Source organism: Aythya ferina, assembly GCF_964211825.1.
Source record: "Aythya ferina genome assembly, chromosome: 9".
Taxonomy (NCBI): domain Eukaryota; kingdom Metazoa; phylum Chordata; class Aves; order Anseriformes; family Anatidae; genus Aythya; species Aythya ferina.
Genome location: NC_140305.1, coordinates 6,030,686 through 6,044,828, shown reverse-complemented (window position 1 = coordinate 6,044,828; position 14,143 = coordinate 6,030,686). Strand labels below are relative to the sequence as shown.

General features: G+C 42.2%; 1 protein-coding gene across 4 annotated transcripts in view; it reads left to right on the top strand.

The window, feature by feature from the left end:
* Positions 1 to 14,143, top strand: part of NYAP2 (neuronal tyrosine-phosphorylated phosphoinositide-3-kinase adaptor 2) — a 141,334-nt gene that overhangs the window by 101,750 nt on the left and 25,441 nt on the right. For all 4 annotated transcript variants that reach the window (XM_084528834.1, XM_084528833.1, XM_084528835.1 and 1 more), the window contains exons 6-7: positions 5,163 to 5,375; positions 13,680 to 13,783. In XM_084528834.1, the coding sequence (XP_084384960.1) occupies positions 5,163 to 5,375; positions 13,680 to 13,783 (317 nt within the window). The remainder of the gene's footprint in view (positions 1 to 5,162; positions 5,376 to 13,679; positions 13,784 to 14,143) is intronic.

Genomic DNA, 14,143 nt, shown 5'->3' with positions numbered 1-14,143 from the left:
GCACTTCCAAAATATTTTGAAATTTCGGTCGTTCAAAGTGCATGTTATTGGTAAAAAGAACAAGAAAATCAGATGTGTGTTCATATTATTTTTGCGTAATTATTTTTGATAGATTGATATTCAAAAAAAAAAAAAAGCCTTTTTATTGGTAAGTGAAACAGTTCAAATCGAGTAATTTGGGCTCAGCAATTCTTTGCGCAGCTCTTTGTATTAGCAAGTCTCCTTACGCAGTCACAGAGCTGTGTTACAGACACCGTAGCACAGGTCCCTGAAAGGCAGATGTCATGTTATACTGATACAGACTGCTATTCAACTTCATACCCTGTGGGGGTACCAAACAGGAAAAACAAACAGTTTGGATTTTCATTACAGTATTCTTTTTTGCACATATTAAAGTAGGTAAGTGACCTAGAAGTTCAAGGAAGTGGTTTGATTTTTGAAAGTCTTTGTCACACAAATGTCACTGAGTGTTGTTTATGGGACTTGCTAAACTGGGATCGTTTTTTACTTTTCTGATGGAATGTTACTACTGTGAGGTCCTTCGGTCAGATCCACAAGGTGCTGAGTGTAAGGAGACGCACCTGAAGTGCTTCTACACAAACGCACGCAGTATGAGGAATAAAATAGATGAGCTAGAAGTCCTGGCCCAGTTCCGCAACTACGACATCATCGGCATAAGCGAAACCTGGTGGGATGAGTCCTGTGACTGGGGTGTTGCGATAGATGGTTACAGGCTCTTCAGGAGGGACAGGCAGGGTAGGCGAGGTGGTGGGGTGGCGATGTATGTGAAGCAGGGGCTGGACTGTGTGGAACTTCAGGTCGGCGATGGCAAAGTTGAGAGCCTCTGGGTAAGGATCAAGGGATGAACGAATAAAGGGGATGTCGTTGTGGGAGTCTATTACAGACCGCCTGGCCAGGACGATAGCGCCGATAAATTATTCTTTACAGAACTAAGAGAGGCCTCGAGATTAACTCCCCTTGTCCTTATGGGGGACTTCAACTTGCCGGACGTTAACTGGGAGTGCCACACGGCTGACACGAGCAAGTCCAGGAGGTTCATGAAGCACCTAGATGATAACTTCTTGGTGCAGGTGCTAACGGAGCCAACTAGGAAAGGTGCCCTCCTAGACCTGTTGCTAGAAAACAGAGAGGGTCTGGTGGGAGATGTGGTGATTGGTGGCCGCCTCGGTCATAGCGACCATGAAGTGGTTGAGTTCAAAATTTATGGTGACAGAAGGAAAAGTGCCACCAAAACCTCATCCCTAGATATGGGGAAAGCGGACTTCAGGCTGCTCAGGGAACTAGTCAGCAAGGTCCCCTGGGAAACTGCTCTTGAAGGCCTCAATGTCCACCAGTGCTGGTCATTCTTTAAGCAATGCCTCCTAGAAGCACAAGATCAGGCAATTCCTAAATATCGCAAGTCAGGCAGGCGGGGCAGGAGGCCGGCATGGCTGACCAGGAACATTCTAATGGAGATTAGGCGGAAACAGAGAGTGTTTCGCTACTGGAAGGAGGGCCAAGCGTCATGGAAAGAATACAGGGATGCTGTTCGTGTTTGTAGGGAGAAAGTTCGTGTGGCCAAAGCACAGCTAGAGTTAAAGCTGGCTGTGTCTGTGAGAGAAAATAAAAAGGGTTTTTTTAGATATGTAAATGGAAAAAGGAGAACTAAAGAATACATAGGGCCGCTCCTTGATAGGGAAGGTCTCCTCACAGACGATGACATAGGCAAAGCAGAGACGCTTAACGCCTTCTTTGCCTCTGTCTTCAATGCCGATGATGGGCTTCGGGACCCAGGGTGCCCTGAGCTGGAGGACCGGGACAGTGGGGATGACAAACTCCCAACTGACCCTGAACATGTGCGGGATTTTCTACTCCACCTGGATCCCTACAAGTCCATGGGTCCGGATGGGATTCATCTCCGGGTGCTGAAAGAGCTGGCGGACGTCATCGCGGAACCTCTTTCAATTATTTTTCAACGATCCTGGGAATTTGGAGAGGTCCCGGTAGACTGGAAGCTGGCAAATGTTGTGCCAATTTTCAAGAAGGGTCAGAAAGAAGACCCTAGCAATTACAGGCCTGTCAGTCTCACGTCAGTGCCTGGTAAAATCATGGAGAAGTTGGTTCTCGGACTTATTGAGGCGCACCTGGGGGACAAAGCAGTCATTGGTCCCAGCCAGCATGGGCTTGTGAAGGGTAGGTCCTGCCTAACTAACCTGATTTCCTTTTATGATAAGATCACCCGTATGGTGGACCAAGGGAAACCAGCTGATGTGATTTTTTTGGACTTCAGCAAGGCTTTTGACACGGTTTCCCATAGGATCCTACTGGACAAAATGTCCACCATACAGCTAAATAAAAACATCATACGATGGGTGAGCAATTGGCTAACGGGCAGGGCCCAAAGGGTTATGGTAAATGGGGCTGTGTCAGGCTGGCGGGCGGTCACCAGTGGGCTCCCTCAAGGCTCCATTTTAGGGCCGGTACTTTTCAATATTTTTATAAACGATCTGGATGTAGGAATAGAGGGTATTTTGAGCAAGTTTGCTGATGACACCAAACTTGGAGGAGTTGTGGACTCAAATGAGGGCGTAAAGGCCTTACACAGGGATCTGGACAGGTTGGAGAGCTGGGCGATCACCAACCGCATGAAGTTCAATAAGAGCAAGTGCCGGGTCCTGCACCTGGGACGGGGAAACCCTGGCTGCATGTACAGACTGGGCGATGAGACGCTGGAGAGCAGCCTAGAAGAGAGGGATCTGGGGGTCGTGGTAGACAGCAAGTTGAATATGAGCCAGCAGTGTGCCCTGGCAGCCAGGAGGGCCAACCGTGTCCTGGGGTGCATCAAGCACGGCATCGCTAGTAGGTCAAGGGAGGTGATTGTCCCGCTCTACTCTGCGCTGGTGCGGCCTCACCTCGAGTACTGTGTGCAGTTCTGGGCACCACAGTATAAAAAGGACATGAAACTGTTGGAAAGTGTCCAGAGGAGGGCTACGAAGATGGTGAAAGGCCTTGAGGGGAAGACGTACGAAGAACGGCTGAGGTCACTGGGCCTGTTCAGCCTGGAGAAGAGGAGGCTGAGGGGAGACCTCATCACAGTCTACAACTTCCTCGTAAGGGGGTGTCGAGAGGCAGGAGACCTCTTCTCCATTAACACTAGTGACAGGACCCGCGGGAACGGGGTTAAGCTGAGGCAGGGGAAATTTAGGCTGGACGTCAGGAGGGGGTTCTTCACAGAGAGGGTGGTTGCACACTGGAACAGGCTCCCCAGGGAAGTGGTCACTGCACCGAGCCTGTCTGAATTTAAGAAGAGATTGGACTGTGCACTTAGGCACATGGTCTGAACTTTTGGGTAGACCTGTGTGGTGTCAAGAGTTGGACTTGATGATCCTTAAGGGTCCCTTCCAACTCCGGATATTCTATGATTCTATGATTCTATGATTCTATGATTCTATGATTCTACTGTGAGTAATAACAAAATAAAATTTTGGAGGTTGTGGTATGATAACCTTAACATGAATTTTCACTATTAATTAATAGTAATTCGTGAAGTACATTAATGGTTACACAATTAATATTACATCGCATATCCAGTTAGATTTTTTTTCCAATATGTTTCCTTGAGGAAATTTCAGAATGACTCTGTTAGTGCTCTTCAACAAGTTCATCTGCAGACTGGAATGTCAAAGAACTCAAAGCCAAAATATGAGATTTTGTTGCTGTTGTGCTTAAGTGTGGTCCCTGTCATCCCATGTAGATGTCAAATATTGCCTCTACCACTTCTACTGTCGCAAGGGTGAATGGTGGGAGAAGGGCTGAGCCACAAAGCAGAGTTCATTTTCATGGGACTGCACCACCTGAGTGGCAGTTCCTGCTGGATAGTCTCAGTTCCAGGCCCTGGAGGGGATCAGGAGAGGAAGGGGTTACTCAGTCAAATTTTGGCACTGCATCTCCGGCAGTCCTGCACACCCAGAGCACTGCCGGAGATATGTGGATCCCCTGGGGCCTGTTGTCACCTCCTGCTTGTGAATGGCTCCTGGCATTTTCCCTCCACTTGGCTTTCCCCCATTTTGGAATGTCTTTTGTAGCCACAAAAAGATTTCCAGGCAAGTCTCAAGGAAAGATTGTCCATCTGTATTAAGTGTAAATTCCAAGACTGTTGGTACACACTGAAATTAAGGTACATCAGGGGGCTGATTTCTAAACCTGTATGGCTAGAACTGAGAGCATCACATAAGGATGTTTTTGAGCTTAAATATGATGCATAAAAATCCAAACTCATACAAATGTTTTCTATTAAAAGGAATTAAACAGTTAAGGCTTTGAATAACTGAGTACCACAGTGATTAGCTGTTATGACTTAGTAATCTAATACTTCTTCAGTGTATAGTTTTTCATGTGAATTTTTCACAGCTACAGATGGAAAAGGTTGAATTGTTTCTCCATTGCATTGCTGAACCTGCAAGAAAAGAAATGAGGGTCTCAGGAAAGGAACAGAAAATCACCAGCCATGAAGAAAGCTGATATCACTGCCTGAAGAAAAAATTAAAAAAAATCATTCAATTGTTTTTTGAATTTCTTCCCTAACATTGACTCATGGTGTTGCAAGCAGAAAGTCATTGTACGACTCCAAGGATTTTTCAGAGAAGTGAAATATTAATCCCTAGGTTATGGTGTTGGGCGCACCCAAAATATTAATGCTGGACAGATTTGTGGTTTGTGTGCCTTCTGCTAGTGCTCATGAAGGAGTGCAGATATGTTGCTTGCACAATATTGCCTTAGGAGACAGCTTCCTTAGAAAGTGCCCAGAGAAGAACTTATTCTCAGAGAAATGACAGCTCAAAAGAATTGAAGTATTTCCCTAAACTGTTAATAAAAGCATAATTTGATAGGATACCATTTTCAGAAATATTTTCCTGGTGTGCAAAGTTTTAGCAGAAAAGTCACATTTTACCCATCTCCTGCATTGTGTATTGTTTTAATTAAACAGTGTGTTGAAACCAACATAAGCAATAGGTTTGGGGCCTAGATAGTAAAATGGTGATATAAATTGCGCTTAAAAGATTTATGATTGGTATATATTGAATACTGAGCAAAACATTGTTACATGATATAGGTAATTAGCAGGCACTCTATAATGAAATATGCATTTGTGTATTTTGTAGAACCGCTAGATGAGCTGAAGATCAGAAGTCACAGCACTGAACCACTACCAAAGCTGGAAAACAAAGAGAGGGGAGGCCACCATGGGACAGCTTCCTCCAGGGAGCCAGGGAAAGCTCAGGAATGGGATGGAACGCCGGGCCCACCCATGGTCTCCAGCAGGCTGGGGAGATCCTCTGTCAGTCCAACCATGTTGGCTGGAAGCAACAGCTCAGGTACGTCAAATAGCAGAGGGGGGAAGATCTCATGAATCTCCCTGTGAGCTAAAGGATCTCTGAAGATGTAGGGAAGCATCTGGATTCTTCAGGCTTCCAGATATCTTCTAGAATCTGCCCATTAGCTGCTGCTGTAATAAGCGTTGCACTGTGTGCTTGTGCTCTCTACTGAAACAGGATTGGGATAGTGATAGAAAATGTAAACCTGTAAACTTGCCATTCAGCTATTTTAAAAGAAGTTTTAAAAAAAATCCATTTGACATTGAAGGGGAACACTAAGGCAGAGAGCCCTCCTCCCCTCTTTGCAAATGACAACTTAGAGAAAAGTTCACAAATTCAGATGTCACATATGGTAACAAAAACACACTGCAGAAACAAGGTTCTTATCGGTATGCTAGGTGAGTGGACACAGTTGCCTTTTCTTTATGCCTATACATAAATTTCTATCAAAGTGACTATAGATTTCAGAAGTCTCAAATTCATATCTATCCATTTTATCCATCATATTTCATATACATATAATAATGAATTGCCATAGACCACGGAAAGTAATGCAACCTGTTTAATAAATTGAATAAGACAAACACACCTGATAAATGAATGTCCACCTAAACAGATATGTATAGCTCTTGGATAAGCACTGCATTATCACTTCTGAGATTTGACAGTTCACTTAGAGTATTGCTTATTGGTTGGGCTGTGAAAAATACCCACTTTAAAAACAGCTGGCATATATAGAATTGGAGCCTCATGGCCAGTCTTCAGTAAAAATAAGGCTATGAGGGAGCTACTCAAACAAGAAACTATTCCTGCTGGAGTGGTCTGCTGGGCAGTCAGTGGCAGAGATTAGTCTTTACAGTGCTGAGATAGCAGAGTTACTCAGCACTCATGCAGGGCATTACTTCCCTGTATGATAATGGGACTTGCATTTTCCCTGCCTTGCTGGAAATTACACCAGAAACTCAGTAGATAACTTGAACAGCCTTTACTGATGTGAAGTATCATTTACGGCAGTTGTGTAGTCCAGCTTTTCTTGCTACAGCATGCCCATGAAACAGTCCTGCCTGTAACAGCAAAAGGGACTTTTCTGCAAATTTCATGACTCCAGCATGGGTAATGTAGGTTTTAGTTCCTTTTGTTAACATTTCTATTCTTACAAAGCTTTCTGGTACCTAGAAATTTTCCAGGTTAGCACACAGCTTTGCTAAGAATTCTGTTCTCGGTATATTACACGACATCAGTGCTAGTGCAGGTAAAAGAGTAGGTTTAAAGGTACCACATCAAATCATATCAGGACATTTCATAATTGCACCAAATGTCTGTAGCAATATTTTCAGTTCTGCTGGATGACACTGCGGAGCAGAATGGAAGGGAAATGAAAATTAAAGAGTAAGTTCTTAGCAAAATATGGCACTTCTCTCCAAACTTTCTGCATAAGTTTTATTTTAAACAGTTGGTTGATCTCCAAAAGCAGACAAAACATTTTGGCCTCAGTCTTAGTTTGGCGTCAGCAAACTGCAATAGTTTTTGAATCATGCCTTGATTTAGTTAACTGTGACTTTGTCCGGCTTAACTAAGACTTCCAAAGACTCATATGGAAAGCAAAATTACAGAAATATTTATTGGCTCAATTTTGACTCCTTTTTTATCCTGAAAATTTGTGAGCTGATTATGATTTTCCCTTCCCCACAGATTTTGTGATATTTTATTTGATGAATATTGCCTCTCATCTGCCAGGAGTATTTTTCCCCAGTGTCTCTAGCTGTTGCCTGAGCAACATGGTTTACCTTAATCGGTTGGGCATTGCATTTAAAATGCTGTATACAGTTCTCATCAATGAACTTGTACGTGAACTGTAACAGTTCATTTCTTACAATTAAATTAAAACCGTAACTGAATGCAAGAAAAGAAATTTAATACATTTGTATGGGTATAATGTTCTGTGGGATCAAGGAGGTAGAGATTCTGTGCTACAAATATGGAACTTAGATTTACCACAGGACCAAATAAAATCAGGGCAATCCCCAGTACAGTTCTCACTCTCTTTCCAATACCATAGACACGAGGAAAAAAAACAAAACAAAAAAAAAAAAAACACTATTTTTTTTGTGTGGTCATGCCCTTGAAACACCACAGTTTGCTGCCTACTTCCTTACCTCCTCGTTTGCACTGGTCCAACCATTTGTTAGGGCACTGTTGGAATAATTTAAAGAAAATGGGGTTGAATTGCTCTGCGGTAAAACAGAAACAATCTGCAAGGATTTTTCGTGTGTGTTCAATAGGGAGCTCTGCTGAGACAGATTAACTACTGGAACTGGAGTGAGTACCTGATTTTTTTGTGGGATCGCTGCACCTGCTTGTAAGATCAGAAGGGGAATTAACCTGCTCCAAATGGGATCTTGAATCTTTTGGTCATTTTGTTCAAATGAGCATGGCCTGTCAGATGCACTGTCACTAATGACTGATTGTTCTCTCATATGCCGTGTAATTTGTCAAGACCACTTTCTGTTTCTTGTCATCCTATTGTTTCTTAACAGAAAGCAATGTAAGTGGCTTGGAGACACACTGGCCTTTAAGAAAGTCATTGCGATTGTACTGAACAGCCAAATGAGATCTGTGAAACAGAAAGCTGTGATAACTGCACTCCGGGAGCTTTGAAGAGTATTTTCTGGAATGTTGCTTCTTTTTTTCTAACTGCAGCCATGAAGCAGTATTTTGCATTGCCACCTGCTGCTAGAGACAGGCACTGCACTGCCTTTATCAAATTCTCTTCAGTTGTGTACTGGTTTTGAATCGCCATCATCTTGTCTCTCAGACAATCCATTTAGTATTCAAGTTGCAAACGTTGCAGATAATCAGGAAGTAAGTCTTTAACTAGAACTACTGGTTCATATTGTGGTGGATTTGCAGAAGCAATGAATAGTTAGCTTCCAGCTCTTTGGGAACGAAGAGATGCTTGTGGAGCCCAAGGTGACATTCATTAACACGAGAAGGGAATAGTAGCAAAGTACCAATTAAAGCTAGGTAGGGCTGCTTCACTCAAAGACTCAGCATTCCCACCAAACCCTATTTTTTCTCCTCAAGCAATATCAGGATATCACTGTGCTACTAAAACCTGAAGGATTCTTGAAGCAAAGGTAACAACGCTGGAGATGCACATTACTGGGCAGCCAGGTCCAGGCCAGGACCCAATGCTGCTGGAGTTTGCCTACTTGCCTAAACCAAATGAGCAGTACTGGGTGCTGTACACTAAGGGGATCAACCCAGTGTGCCAGGAGCCAGGCATGTGATCTCCAGTGTGCTGGGTCACACCATGCCAGAGCCTGTATGCACTGCCCTCTGCAGCGGTGGCGTTACAGCCATTTGAAACAAAGCAATTCGCAAATTGTCCTTTTGGTCCAGAGTCCTGAGATTGATGGATATCCATGCCAGAAGCTTCAGAGAAAAACAGAAAGAAGTGTTAAAGAAAAAAAAAAAAAAAAAAAAAAAAACATGCTGCCAGAGTTTATTCCTTACCTCATTGTTTATGTTGTTGACATTGATCTGAAACATGACAGTTCAGAACAAATCTTAATTTAAAACATACCTCATCTAATGCAGACATGGGCTTTGTCATCTGACTTGTTTTTGAGTACAGCTAAGCTTTTGGCCTCTTGATATCTAGTAACACTGAGTTGCATGGGTTCAGTGCTTCCTTTGTGAAAACAGTTCAGTTTGACACGCTGCTGTGCTTTCAACACTAAGTGACTCCTGAAGGTGGAGTCCTGAATACTTTCTGTATGTGAAAGAATAATATAGATTTCATTCCACCTGAAGGTTGCATAATTTCCAGTTATGTTTCAGCTTACTCCTTTTTAGGAGACCAACATGGCCAGGCCAGTATGATGATAATAGGTGTGATTCATTTTTCCAGTATGCATGTTTTCTTTTTTCTTTTTTTTTTTTTTTTTTTTTTTTTTGCATGTGATTACTCTCAGCCTGTCACATCGCCTTGTTTAATTCAAAACGTGCTTCTTGGCAGCTGTAGCAAATAAGCAATATTTCTCTTTTCATGTGCAAAGAAGAGACTGTGACAGGATAAGAAGCTTCTCCAATGTAAGTGACAGCCAGAGTATTTTTTTGAATTAAGATTAGGATAGGCAGAATGAAGTCTTCCTTGGATGAATAAAAGAACTCTTCCCGTTAAGATCCAAAAATAAAAATTCTGCAGAGCTGTTGTATTTCTGGAGAATATAGAAAGCCATAACACATTGGTATAAAACTGATAGAAAATATTTCCATAAAATCTTGTCTCAGCATTCTACTTTACTGAGAAAAATCCAGCAACTCCCTCTGCCCTAAATGTAACCAACCAAGCTTCTACGTCTTTTAGCTAAGATGACAGCACTTTGTTATACTTCTGGAAAACAGGTCATTTATGTGAGTGCTCAAATACAAATTAAGTACACAATTTTAAGTCAATCTTATTTGTGATTGGAAAACCTGTATTTCTGTGTTGGGTATTCTCTCCTAAAATTCACACCCACGATGCTGTCCCACTGGGGCTGTCTGCTCACTTATATCCACATATAACCCTGCTGGCATTGTCAGGACTCAGCTTTTTAGAGTTGAGTAATGCCAGTCCCAGTGCAGCTGACTATGTCTGTGGGCATACTTCACATGGAGGTGGAGGTGGTCTCTGCCACGGGGTGGGTGACAGAATGGGTGACCTGATGGCACTGATACACAGCTGACCAGCCAGCCCCTCCTAGCACTGCGCTGCGTCGGCACCTGGCTGCTGGAGGTGGTTCAGGCACTTGGTGAGCAGTGCGGTTTTTGTAACTCAGCAGGGTAAGAGGGACGTGTCATTTGAAGCTGTGCAAAATGACACTAAGAAAGTTTCATAGGTTAAATATAGCAACCAAATCTGATGAACGTTTTTGTGCATAACACAACTAAATAAAATCTACAGAGCAGTTCAGTATCTACCCTGAATAATCTACTGAATTCCAACCTCCTGCTCCAGAATTCAAGCCCCATTGATTGCAAGGGGCATTTCTAATGGCTACTCAAGTGCACAGCATCCTCTGGACCCCGTCCAGTAAAGCACTTAAACATACGTCTACTAGTTCCCTTGCTTGGCAGTAGGCTGCTAGTCCTCATCAGCATTCGAACAGCTTGCAGCAATGGCAAAAAGCTTCTAGTGGTTGGATGCAGAGAGGGTCTTATGTTCGGAGTGGTGACTCTGGAACTCTTTCAAGCAGTTTTGCTTTCAAACCAGAGGATACATCCACATATGTGCTTAGGCTGCCTGATAAAAACGTCCCCTGCTCCACACCATGTATTATAGTTACAGAGGGAACTTCTCAAGAAGTCTCATGACGACTCATTTCAATATGTTAATAGTGAGCTATCTCAATATCATTCACACTACAAACTATCCCTGAGAAGATGTTCTGCCAGAAGTTGTTCTGCCTTCAAGGTTCTAATCAGGAAATACTAATACCATTTTCTTTCTAGAACCAGGGTAAGTATCAATATGCAGACCTTGCAGACAAGCTGAACTGACCATATGAACATGAAAACCAAGAGTTCAAGATACTGAAAGATGTTGGATAGTGCACAAAATTATTCAAGAAAACCTCTCACTACTTTTTAGACGGCCTAAAGTACAAATTAGTGTTTGAAATAACCACTGTACTCAAAATCTAGTTACCCTCAGTACAGTGAATAAGTTGTCCAGCCAGAAGATAACATGCTGAAGAATGCAGAACAGTGAGTTGGACATCACTTACGCAACAGAGCATTTATGGATTTTTTTTCCACAGTAACGTGCAATGTGAAGATGTTACTCAGAGCACTAATTACAGTAGAACAGAATATTTATTTGGTCTAAAAATATTCCCTCTGAGAGCAATGGAATGGATATTAAAAAAAAAAAATCCATTTCATTTCACTGCATAACCTAACTTCCTGATTTTTTTTTTTATTATTATTAAAAAATAAAATAAAATAGATAGAACAGTCTTTGAAACCACTCTTGTTGAGGATCACCATGGAAAATGCAATAGTTTCCTTAATACTGTAAAATATATTACAGGGAGATAAAGGAACTAATACTTCATCTGTGCGTGATAGATTTTATTTCTTTGATTCTAGATGAAAGGAGTCTCTTTGGCAAGGAAATGGTACTATATATATATCCAAATTAGAGATTATGACACTTCTCTCTGCTTTTCCAAAGTAAAGAAAACAACTCAGAAGCAATGGCAGACAATGCCTCAGAGTTTTTGACATGCTGCGTGTCTGATTTTGCTTGTCACAGCAAAAACAAAGCCTCTACTTAGCAGTAGGTGAAAAACAACCAAAAACCCCACTTCTTGCCCTCTCTGAAACCCCAGCAAAATTCTAGGAGGGGACATGAGATCTGTTGTTATATCTACACTACAGAAAGAACCAGTCGGAAATCTGGCATGCAGACTGTGAAATCTGAACAAAAAAATCTAATCAAACCTTTGAAATAACAACCCAAGTCCAAAAAAAAGCAAAACAACAGATTATGTACAAAACACAAGGTTATGGGGGAGATCAGTCCGCTCCCTTCTGCCTGCTTATTGCTGTGTTGACTCGTGGTATGTTTACAGACTGACTAGGAATGAGTGAATTGAATAATGCATTCGTCAAACAGCATCAATATTTTTGCTGCTCAGCCAGCTGGATGTTAACCAACCTATTAATATTTAGTTGATGAATATTCACCCATACAGATGCTTTCACTGGTCTAAGTGCTCCAGCTTAAGTGGATAGCTCTTCTCCATACTCTATTGAATTCTGAATTCCAATGAAAATAAGCATTTAAGGTGACAATGAAAAAGCATCGGTGAGATTGGAAGGACATATTTCAGCACACTGCTGGTAGGTGGCGTATTGTGCCAGCTGTCCTCAAGTTTCCAAGATATGCCAAGTGACCTCAAGGATGTGCTAGTGATGGACAATTTTATTCCTTTCAAACAATGGCCTGACCAGTGGCTAATAATGATACTAGAGATCCAGGTAGTAAAGAGATATTAATATAAAGCATACACAGACAAAGCAGCAGTGCAAATGAGGCAAGAGAAAATATATTTCAGAGACATGGAAGCAAAAGATATATGAGAATAAGATATATGAGAATATGCGCTTCAAAGGCATATCCTAAACCTGGACTACAGAAGGCATAAGTCTTCTCTTCATGAAAATATAGGACCAAATAGGAGAAATTCTTTCAACTCCTTGTGAGGAGGCATGGTACTATTATAATTATTTGTTATTCATATTAAACCACTATCATTTCAGATAAAATTGGAAGTTTACTATTGTACAAAGTGTATCTGCTGAATGAGAGTGTCCTTGTTGTCAGTGTTTACCCACTATATAGAAAAGATAGGTCCAGGGTTAGGAGGAAGGCTTATAAAACATGAAGAGAGCAAACACATTCATCTAAGCCAGAAGTCACAGGTTGCAAGGAGATATTTCCTCAGCCATAAACGCGAAGTGTAGGAACAGCTGTTTTTCTCAAGCACAAACAGGCAGACCCTTTTCTCAGGAAACAGCAGTTTCTTCTAGACCAGACGTGGGGCTACCCCACAGAACACTGTGGGGTAGTACACTGGTGTCAGCATAGCGCAGACACAAAAACCCTCCAGAACTCCTGAGCTGCACGGTCACCTTCATGGCAGGATGTTAACAGTAGTAGGCTGCACTGGAATCAGTGGGGAGCCTTCTGGGAAATGCCTCCATGGACAACAGAGGGAAAATGCAAAACCTATGTTTTTTTCTGCTCAGTTCCTCTCTGGAATTGAACACTCCCTTCTATTCAAGGCCTCTGTAATCACCTCAGTGCAGGGGAACTGTTGAAGTTCCAATTTCTCTCCTTTCTTCCTGCTTTCTTGTCTGTCAAGTTATTGCTCTTAACACATTTCCTAGAGATTTTGGTGTCATTCCAAATCCAAAGTACCACAGTATCTTCACTGCTTTTGTACAGTCCTTCCTTAGGAGGAGAGCAATGAGAAAGTTTTTTATATGCTGCCTGTCTGTTTGCTGCTTTATACTCTCTACTTCAGCTTCTGAGATGATAGAGAGCAAGGAGAGAAGCCGGGATGTTGGATGGGTTCCATCCTAACCCCCCTTCTTCTAACCCAACTTTTGGGCCAAATGCCCAAGACGAACTGGAACTAAGCCTGGAGACTCCATTTCAAGTGAATCCTGGGTCCACCATGTTTCAATTAATGCAGCGGTAACCGGCCTCCAATTCACTGGTTTCTTTTCTTTTCTCTTCTCTCCCAGAGCCTAAAGCAAGTTGCAGATTAGGTCGGTCTGCGTCCACATCAGGTGTGCCTCCTCCATCCGTTACTCCGCTCAGGCAAGCCAGTGACCTTCAGCCGAGCCAGGTACCATCGTTAGCCAATCGTGAATGACTCCATGTGCTGCAACATGCCAAATGTTTCTCACCTCTGTGTCTGTCATTTGTTACAGTAGATGAGTTTTTGTTTTCTTATCTTTATTTTCTGTGCGTCTGCGTGCATTTGTGTGTGCGCATCTCTCATTGGCAACGAAATTCCACTGGATGCAGCCAGTAGAATTTTCTTTGCTCTTAATTCTTTGTATCCTTTTCTGTCTTCATTCTGTAATATAAATGTAGTAAAATTGTACTGTATGGATTCGCTGGATTTTTTATTTTTTCACGTTTTCTGTACTTTTTTACTGTCTTTAAAATTTATCAAACTTTGATAAATTTAATCTGTGTTTAA